Below are 10,124 nucleotides of genomic sequence, written 5' to 3'. Positions count from 1 at the left end.
TGAAGATGCTTTGGAAACTTCCTGGTTGATCACAGCCTGGTTGATCACAGGGGCAAGATGGGTTGAGTATATTACCGTGTTTCTCCAAAAATAAGACACCGTCTTATATTTATTTTTCCTCAAAAACAACAACAGGGTGGCTTATTTTCAGGGGATGTCTTTTTTATTATTATTAAGTATGGTACAGTTTAACCTACAAGGTTAAACTGCCTATCACTATGGCTTATTTTCGGGGTATGGCTTATTTTTTGGAGAAACACGGTATGCCAATCCTGGTCCGACTGCACTGGCTACCAATTAGTTTCCAGGCCCAATTCAAAGTGCTGGTTTTGACTTAAATGGCTCAAGACCACAATACCTCTTCCCTCCCTGGACCCTGCAATCATCAACAGAGGCACTTCTTCGTGTGGCTCCTCCACAAGAGGCCCAGAGGGCAGCAATACAAGAACAGGCCTTTTCTGCAGTGGCTCCCCATTCGTGGAAGATTTGGCTGGTGCCTACACCTTCAGGTGCCAGGCGAAAATGTTCCTCTTCAGCCAGGCCCTTTGGCTGGTGCAGAATCTCCAAGTATCCCTACTTTCCAGGGGTGTCCCTGATTTAAAGAAGCCATCCTGATTTCTGATTTGATCCTGGAATGTTCTACTTTTCCTTAGACTTAGAATGTCTCTATTTTCATTGGAGAAATGTTGGAGGGTATGGAGTTATCTGACCCCAAGCCATTTGAAGGCAATCCTGTATAGGGAAGGAGTTTTTTTTTCTAAATGTTTAATGTATTATTATGTTTTTTTTAATATGTTGGAAGCTGCCCAGAGTGGCTGGGGCAACCCAGTAGGATGTGTGGGGTATAAAGATTATCTTTATGGAATGGGACATCCCTATTTTCATCAGAGAAATGTTGGAGGGTATGCTGATGCCCGTTTAAATGTGTTTGTGGTTTGTGTTTTAATTTTGTTCTTGTGTTTATTATCTATTTTGTGTTTTTTTATCTTGTATTTTTATGTTGTGAACCACCCAGAGATCTACGAATGAAGGACATTGTACAAATTTAATAAATAAAAATGAACGTTTACACAGAATGGTATTTGCAGTGACTTCCATGAGAAATGCACTTTAATGCATACTAGGAAACATTAAAAAGCTGAGAGACCTAATAAATTTGGTGGTAATATACCCTGAAAATGCAGACTAGAGAGAGATAAATCTATCACAAAATGAATTTCAGTGCAAACTATAATCCACCGCAGCAAGTAATATCATGAAAGCTCATTCCAGTATGGTTAACTATTTAAATATAAATACATCTCTCTTAATAACAGTACATAATTTAACAGATTGGTAAGATATTTGGGGCTAATGGCATGATTAACATACTTGTGCAATCTGTAATTGCTTGATGACTCCCAGATGAATGTATTCTACTTCATCTCAATTAAAAGTGAAATAGCAGGAAGTGACCTGGAAGCTTTGCCTGTGCTGCAGATTAGTGCCACTAGCCATCAAATTAGCAACATGCATGTATGAATTGGAACTTTTGCCTGACCTGTTTCTTTTACATTTATAACATAGCTGGATGAATGGGATGACTTTTGCCACATGTAGAATAACCCCAAAGATAGAACCATAGAGTGACACCCACAAGTAAGGCTTCCCTCCTCTCCTCCACTGCCCCGGAGGGTTGGGGGGGGCCTCCTGGAGCAGACCGGAGGGCTCAGGAAGCAGCAGGAAGGAGAGGAATGGGTGTTCCTGTCATGTCTGTTGGGGCCATATCAAGTCATGGCCACGGTTATGTAGGGGCTGCATTATCTATACCCCAATATTCCCAACAAAACAGTGAAAACAAAGAACACAGGCTATGGGTGGGCAAAGCCGAGCCTTATATTGCATTGGACCATGCATATTTATTGGATGGAATTCGATGTTGTGCTATGTTGAATGTTCCATCTGCACAAGCGTATCAGCTTGCCAGATGGAATGATTCCTCCTTCCCCAATGTTCTGGGTATTCTCCCGACCACGACAGGGAATTTCAGGGGACAATGGGGCACACAGGCAGAGAAGGGAAGGAAGCCTTGTTGGGCACATGGAAGCCTTTGACCAGGGATTCTGCTGCTCGGGTTCTTTAGGTGAAATTCCATTGTGTGTGAATGGGGTTGCCAGTCTGCCAGTTGTATATGGTGCTCTGAACCCTTGTAACTCTTTTTAGCATTGTGTCACACAATATAAGTAGACTAACAGTGGAGTGAATAAAGATATGTCGAACTAAGAAGACACCATGTCATTTTGTTCCATGCTTAGAGTGTTTTGTGTACTAGAAATGTGTCATGAGCCCTATAGACAATATAATATAATAATAAGAGAACAGGAGGAAGCAATTATATTATATCCAAACTATATTTGAAAAATTTCTGCGTGGCTATAGATAGCCATTTAACAAGGTGCTAATTTAGGATAGTATACATATAATTACTTGATAAGCTGAATGCCATCTCCTCCTTCAGAGCAGTAAGGATTCCACATCCACCCACAGTCACATACAATAGTCACAAATATATCTATTGTAAATGGCTGGCTGTACCATTCAGGTGAGATTCTGAGTGTGCAGGAAAGACAAAGTGACACATAATCTAACTAAAGGTTATCTAAAGGAGTAACTTTCATCATCATACTCCAGTTCATCTACTTCATCATCCTCTAGAAGTCCATATTTAAATTTGCGATAGACTGTGCCATCTTGGCCCATATAAACAATATCGTCGTCGTCATCATCATCATCATCTTCATCCCGGTCCTTGTATTCAATAACTTGGTCTTCATAATAACTGGTGCCCTGGTAGTGGTTACTTTTGAGAGAGGAAAGTGCCTTTGCATTATCTCCCAGCTTTTCATATCCACCTTGGTTTACTGGCTTAGGCTTGGCCCGTGATCTTCTCCATATGAAAACAAGAGCTCCAATGGCAAGGAGCAACAAAATGAGTATGGCAACAACCAAAGCTGCAGCTTTGCCTTTCGCTCCCTCTGGCAAGTTTGCGATGCGTAATATACATTCATCTGAAAAACAAAGCCTTCATATATATACACACACACACACACATTTACAAACAAGCACGCATGCATGCATGCATGCATGCACGTTTTTAAAAGTGGAAACAAATTTTAGAATAAGGACTAGCTGGCCCAGCCATGCGTTGCTGTGTCTTAGTCTGTTAAATGGGCCCTCAGACTCCCCCTTCAGACTCCTCCCCCCACCCCCAGCTCATCACTGTGATTGGCCCTACCCTGTCCCGATCCATGACCTTTCCCACCCCCTCCTCCCCCACCCCCACCCAGGGGAGCCCCCACCTCTATTTGGCCTAGTCTGCAAACCTCAACTCGGCCTAGTCTGCAAACCTCAACTCGGCCTAGTCTGCAAAGCCAAGCCAAGCTGATGTGGAGAGGGAAGCTTTCCTACCTGCAGTACCAGTGTAGCTGCCACTAGAGGCCGCTGTTGTGCAAGGTCTCCTGATTCTGGCTTCTATTTCCCAGCATGCACTTTAGGGTGAGTTTTGAGTTCTTGAACATGGGGTTTTGGGGTTTTTACGTGGCCCATGTGTGACATTTGTCTTTGAAAACGGTAAGGGCTTGCTCTCGTAGTCACATTTGACTTTGTGTCCAAATTTGAACACAATCGGTCAAGCGGTTTCGTTGAACATTGGAGACAAATACACATCCCCAGTTTACATTTTTATATATATAGATGAAAAACCTTTTCCATCCAGTTTTGAATTCATCACTAACAGCTGGTTTGTTCATGCACACAAAGATATAAACATGAATTTTTCTCTACACACTCACACAAGGCCACCACTGCCAATACTAGCTTTGGTTACAGTTGTAACCCTGCTTACTTGGGAGTAAGCCCCAATGAAATCAATAGGACTTAATTTTATGTAGATATACCGTAGTTAGGATTGCACAGTTAGTTAGGAACAAATGACACTAGAGAATCTGCAGGTGAATTCCCAATGATAAAACACCAGAGGAAATTTTGAGGTGCATTTGTAGTGTCTGCTGCTAATCCTCTGAGACAAAAGCTTTGTCCCTTAACAAAGAGAACTAGTAGGGCACAGGAGTATTGTGTTATGACGAATCCGTGTAAAAGTTACACCACTAAGGTGGTTAAACTTATGTCTGGGTTTTACCACTGCAGTCTGCTGATTTAATTTCAGACTGCAATTCTTCACAGGACTTGGATACAGGAGGGGGAGGGGGAAGGAAGAGAAGAAGAAGCTACTGTGCACAAGACCATCAAACATTTCCCATCAACCCCTTCTGCTCATTATTACCTCGCATTTTACTGCAGTCACAGCACTCCTGAGTTTGCCCAAGTTCAGAACTCTTACAGCATGGCACACAACGATTTTCATCCAGGTAGAACTCCATGTTAAGATGGCATTCTGTACAGTTGACGGGGCCAGGTCCCTTACACTGCATGCAAGTCTCATGGCATTTTTCACATCTTGCTGGGTGCTCCTTGAAGTCAGAAACACAGGAAGAAACTTGGACTTTGACTCTATAAGATGAAACCTACCATACAATATGAAACTGTCTGGTCCCAAACAAAAAAGTGTGCATGCACCAGGCCAGGTGGCTTTCCTATATAGCCCTTTTAAAAAAGCCAGAATCCTGCCGATAAAGCTGTTTAGCTAGGAAGGAGGAGCAGGGAGGACTACATCCAGCTAATATTTCACCTTTAAAAAATGTGCATGTGTGTAGTTCTGCCTGTTGCATGGGCTAGGGCAGGCATCCCCAAACTTCGGCCCTCCAGATGTTTTGGACTACAATTCCCATCTTCCCCAACCACTGGTCCTGTTAGCTAGGGATCATGGGAGTTGTAGGCCAAAACATCTGGAGGGCCGCAGTTTGGGGATGCCTGGGCTAGGGAATCATGCACACTGTACTTATTTGTCCAGTTCTTTATCCAATTCCTTATTCCTTGCAACGCCATCTTGGCTGTGAGTCCTGCAAGACCTGCCTTATCTGCCTTTTCCCATCTGGCTTGGAAGAGCAGAGCCCTGACTGACTCCAGCTACAAAGGTGAAGCTGCTGAACAGACACTTGGGTTGGGGTGTTGTTTGGGGTTCTTTTTTGGGGTGGGTGTTGTTGCTGCTGTTTTTTGTATCTTTATTTTAGAACTTGTGATTTATGTGAAATGGTTCAGTTTGGTTGTGTATTTTTTAATGTTTATTGTTTATTACTACCAGGGCCGTCCTTCCCATTGGGCTGACTGGTACGGTGCGCCAGGGGCCGCATCAAGGAGGCACATGGAGCCGCCCGCATCTCCGCCTCACCCCGCTCCTTTCCTGGCAGCGGTGGCTGAAGCGAGGCGGCAGCAGCGGCAGCGGAGCTGCCTCCGTCGAGGGAAACCTGCACTTGGACCTGGGCTACCTTCCGCCCACACTCCTTCAAGTCACAGCGAGCACAGACAGCACTGCCCCACAATGCTCCGCAGCACCTCATTCGCATGCCGCTGCTGCTGTCTCGCTTCAGCCGAGCAGGTGGCAGCCTCCCTGCCTGTCGCGCCGTGCCCTCCGACTGCCCCCTGCGCCTGGGCCTGCCCGGTGGAGCGCAAGGGGCGCTGGAGGGATCATTGTGCCATGGCGCCCAGTACACTTAAGACAGCCCTGATTACTACTTTTGTTACATTGTAGTTTTGTATTTTTTCTTGTTGTAAGCTGCTTTGAGCATGGTTTGAACTGTGACAAGGCAGCATACAAATAAAATTATGTATGTATGTATGTATGTATGTATGTATGTATGTATGTACCTGTGCAGAAGCTTATTTACATGCGTGTGTTGCATGTAGCTGGATCAGGGCCACTGATAACCTTGGGAAGCTGGACCATGGGATCAGGCTAGAGAAAACTGTTCTTATTTGTTATCACAGAATCACAGAGCTGGCAGGGACCCTGCAATGCAGGAATCCTTTTGCCCAACATGGGGCTCAGTCCCATAACCCTGACATTAAGAATCTCACGCTCTACCAACTGATATTTTTTCCAGCATCCTAAAGCAAAGATTTGGCTAGCAAGTTCTGATTGTTAGTGACACAAAGATCTCCTTGTCGTGCTTCTGTCTACCTTAACCATGGTCTTCTCACAGTGGGTTGCAGATAGCCAACCAAGTCATACTCAGATATTTTCCAGGTGACATTATTAGTGAGCATTCATCCTGATTGCTTCAAAGCAATTTTAGCACATTTCCCACTCACTTTCATTATCACAAAAGTCTGATTTTTCTGGGGAAGGTTTGTTGCACAGGACCTCCCAATCCACTATAATTGTGAGACATGAATTTTCTGGGATGTGATTGGACACCCCCCCCCCCCCGACAGCCTGAGAGCATCCTTAGAGTAGAAAGGAATAAATTTATCTGATTGATATAAACCTGTTCTACCTCCTGAGTATACCAAGTTAGAAAGAGCCCTTTTGCAGGCAGGTCCTGCTTGGGGGATTCTCACTGGCATCTGGTTGGCCACTGTGAGAACAGGATGCTGGACTAGAAGAACCATTGATGCAGCAAGTCATTTTATCTGTATTACAAGTCTGCAGTCTGTTCTTAAATCTAATCTTGCCCTTCCATTAGTTGCTTCATATATGAGAATAAGCAAGTAGGAAAAAATATGACAGCGCAATGGGTGCTGGTAATAATTTGTAACAAGGAGAGAACGGGAAGTTAATCTATGGATCGCTTGGTGAAATGTTTCAGAATCACTAGTTTAATGTAACAATGCCAATGAAGGTGTGTGTGTGTGTGTGTGTGTGTGTGTGTTTCTGTGTGTGTCTGTGTCTGTGTCTGTCTTTCTTTCTTTCTTGGTTGGTGTATGAAGTACCTCTGAGGCTTTGTATTTTCCTAGCAAGCATTCTGAGTTGCAGATTCCAGCAGCGAAATGGTAACTCCATACACAGGATGTGCAGAAGAGTGGTCCTTTCCCTTAAAACAACAAATAAAATCATTTTTAAAAGGTAAGTAATAGAAAATCACCCAACTTGTAGTTCAGTAGTCTTCAGTCTTTGGGGTCCTTTAGGCCAAACAGATAACTGGGAGCTCGTTTCATCTTATTTTGTAAGTTGGTGCTCCTCTTGTAACCCACCTTAGATCAGGCAGCAACACAGTAGTGTGTCCTGACTCACCAGTTGAAGACCAGTGGTTTTTCATTTAATTAACGAAGTAAATAGAGTAAAATAAGCAGGTTGCAGTGTTTGATCCCTAAAAGCTTAAGCTGATTTTGAAACAAAAACCATTCTAGAGGTATCTTGTCTAGGCTTCAGTTAAATCATTCAACTATTACAACTATTACAACTATCATTCAACTATTACAATATCAGTTTCAGACACCCCCCCTCCCCCTCCATAATTACATCTATTTTTGATAGGGGTTATATCATGGCAATGATGTGCCACCAGTGTTAGTAACTCAGTGATGTGGGAGGTTGGACAGGATGCATAAGGGGAACACGACACAGGCAGTTAGTGATTGTGCCGTGTGCCAGCCCGTCCTCCAGCCTGGGGAATTGTGGTTGTCTTATCAGCCAGCCCTTGGGTCTGCAGCTGCAGAATGCCAGGTTAGCTCCGAGAAAGACTCCCCTAATCCATGATCTGATTGTGGGTGAAGAGGCCAGTCTGACCTGTATCACTGAAACCTGGGAGGGTGAGCAGCATCAAGTTGGTCTCACTCAGCTGTACCTGTCTGGGTACTATTATCAGGGTAGGCCTGAGGCCAGGGAGGGGGGAGTTGCTGTGCGCCATAGAAATAACCCCCCTCTCTCCAGGCTCTCTGTCCACTTGCAGGGGAATCTAGTGTGTGTGTTCCTGGCTTTGGGCAATCAGGACACATTAGGGATTCTGCTGCTTTACCACTCATCTCACGGCTCAGCAGTCTCGCTGCCTGAGCTGACAGAGCTGGTCTCAGAGGCAGCGTTGAGGACCCCCAGACTGCTACTTTTGGGGTGCTTCAACTTCCATGCCGACATTGCCGAGGCAACTGGTCCTGGGGTGGCTGAGGACTTAATGGTTGCCACAATGACCATGGGGCTGTCCCAGCATGTCATCGGCCCATGTGACAGGCCACACTCTGAACCTTGTTTTCTTAACTAGGCAGGAAGAGGGTGATCTGAAAGTGGAGGAACTTGACATCAGTCCTTTGTGGTGGTCAGATCACTTCCTGTTGAGATTTAGGCTTTCAGCACCTTTCCCCCTCTGCAGAGGCAGGGGACCTACGAGGGACCTACTAAGATGGTCCACCCTTGGTTGCTGATGGATCCAATGGGTTTCCAGATGGCTCTGGGGAATTTTCTGGTGAAGCCCCACCTGACCTCTGTTGACACTATCATTCCTGAGCTCCCTCTCCTGCTTCGTAGAGCCTGTTAGGTATACCTCAGAGCTTAGGGCGAGGAAACAAGCTGGGAGACATATCAAATGCAAGTGGAAGAAAACTCCAGTCAGATGCAATAGAATACAGGTGAGGGCTCATCATTGAGCCTACCTAGTGGCAGTGAAGGCAGCAAAGAAGGAAAAGAATTTGTGAATGCAGAAGCATATAGGGTGGTATCTTACCACTGCAAGTACGGCAGGTTGGATGGCACCGCTCACAGCTGCCTGCATCACGATCAGCATAGTAATTTTCAGGACAGGAAATGTGACATTCATTTTTGGAGTGCAGCAGGAATAAATCTTTATCGCAGGACAGACAGTCTGTAGATTCTGGTCCCATACACTTCTTGCAACTTTTGTGACACCTCTCACAAGAGCCAGTAGAATTGTTTGCATAGTACCTGAAACAGACAAACAAAGCACACAAGGATTCTAGAGAAGGGTAATGTCTCTTGATTCTCTTTGCATTTTGAAAATCTGAATTGTTAACAGATGCTGGGTGTTTGTGCTTTGTAATAGCCATGAAGTTCTAACAAAACTTCTTCTTCTTGCAAAAGAAAAAGGGAGTGTGTGTTTGGTATTATTGCCACACACCTTGATCATTTTGGCAAGGATGGGTAATAAATTTAGTCTTACTATCTTGGCATTAACTGTTATGCTACAGCCAGCAGTTCTGAAAGAGTTCCAGCTTATAAACTAAACCTTCTTTTCGGGGAGTTGCAACATTAGTAAATATTGATAAAAATATCTTCCCCTTTCCACTTGGGTGTTAATTAGGAACATTAAAGATCATTTAGATTCAGTATGCCAATACATCCTTAGGCTACACTCCTCAATTCTAGGGAAATTATGTTACAGTTTAGCATAGCTCCTATCCAATTTGTTGTTGTTTAGTCATTTAGTCGTGTCCGACTCTTCATGACCCCATGGACCAGAGCACGCCAGGTACCCCTGTCTTCCATTGTCTCCCGCAGTTTGGTCAAACTCATGTTAGTAGCTTTAAGAACACTGTCCAACCATCTCGTCCTCTGTCGTCCCCTTCTCCTATCCAATAGAGCTTTTTAACTTGAGACCTAATGTCTTACCCAGTTGTACAAATTGATACACATCCCTTTTCTTGCTTGTACCAGCCTGGTGGGCAGGACAGGCACTGTCTGCTGTGCTTCCCATGGCAAGTCTCACAAGTCCTGTGGCAAGTGTGGCATTGGCCTTCATCCCTGTCCATATAATATCCATCTGGACAGACTTCAACACAGGTTCCATCTGCAGAGAGAACAGCACCAAATTACAGACAGGCAGCATCCCCGTTTTGCACTGCAATGAGAAACATCAACTCAACTGAGCTTGGGGATGCTGAAAGAGTCTTTCAAAAATCAATTCTTTCTCATTTTCACTTGTAACTCAGAAAAAGGTTATGGAAATCCTATGGCTGAGTTGCCAGGCACTATCACGTGAATGTCAGTGGAAGCTGGTGTTAAGGTGCAAAGAGTAAGTGGTTTGGAAAGGTCAGTTCCCTAGATCAGTGGTTCCCAACAGGTGGTCCGGGGACCCCCAGGGGTCCGCGAGCTATGCCAGAGGGGTCCTCAAGATCCTATTAGAATAAAAAATATATTAAATATATTTCGTATGATAACAGATTTTTTGTTTTGGCCGCTTCCTGCATGAGCAGAGTCTAGCGCAAAATTAGAATTAGATAGAGGCAGTAGTTCTGCTGTA

The 10,124-nt window shown here is 44.5% G+C and overlaps 1 protein-coding gene across 3 annotated transcripts in view; it reads right to left on the bottom strand.

Moving 5' to 3' along the window:
- Positions 1 to 982: 982 nt before the first annotated feature.
- Positions 983 to 10,124, bottom strand: part of PCSK5 (proprotein convertase subtilisin/kexin type 5) — a 225,280-nt gene continuing 216,138 nt past the window's right edge. For 2 of the 3 annotated variants that reach the window (XM_060280059.1, XM_035099988.2), the window contains 5 exons: positions 9,494 to 9,671; positions 8,592 to 8,809; positions 6,868 to 6,968; positions 4,322 to 4,508; positions 987 to 3,047 (listed from right to left, as the gene is read on the bottom strand). In XM_060280059.1, the coding sequence (XP_060136042.1) occupies positions 2,635 to 3,047; positions 4,322 to 4,508; positions 6,868 to 6,968; positions 8,592 to 8,809; positions 9,494 to 9,671 (1,097 nt within the window). In that variant the 3' untranslated portion in view covers positions 987 to 2,634. Of the gene's footprint in view, positions 3,048 to 4,321; positions 4,509 to 6,867; positions 6,969 to 8,591; positions 8,810 to 9,493; positions 9,672 to 10,124 lie in introns of all 3 variants that reach the window. The other variant, XM_060280060.1, reaches the window with a different exon arrangement.

Source organism: Zootoca vivipara, chromosome 11 (assembly GCF_963506605.1).
Source record: "Zootoca vivipara chromosome 11, rZooViv1.1, whole genome shotgun sequence".
Lineage (NCBI taxonomy): Eukaryota > Metazoa > Chordata > Lepidosauria > Squamata > Lacertidae > Zootoca > Zootoca vivipara.
Note: the sequence above shows the minus strand (reverse complement) of the source record. Positions and strands in the feature narration are given on the sequence as shown.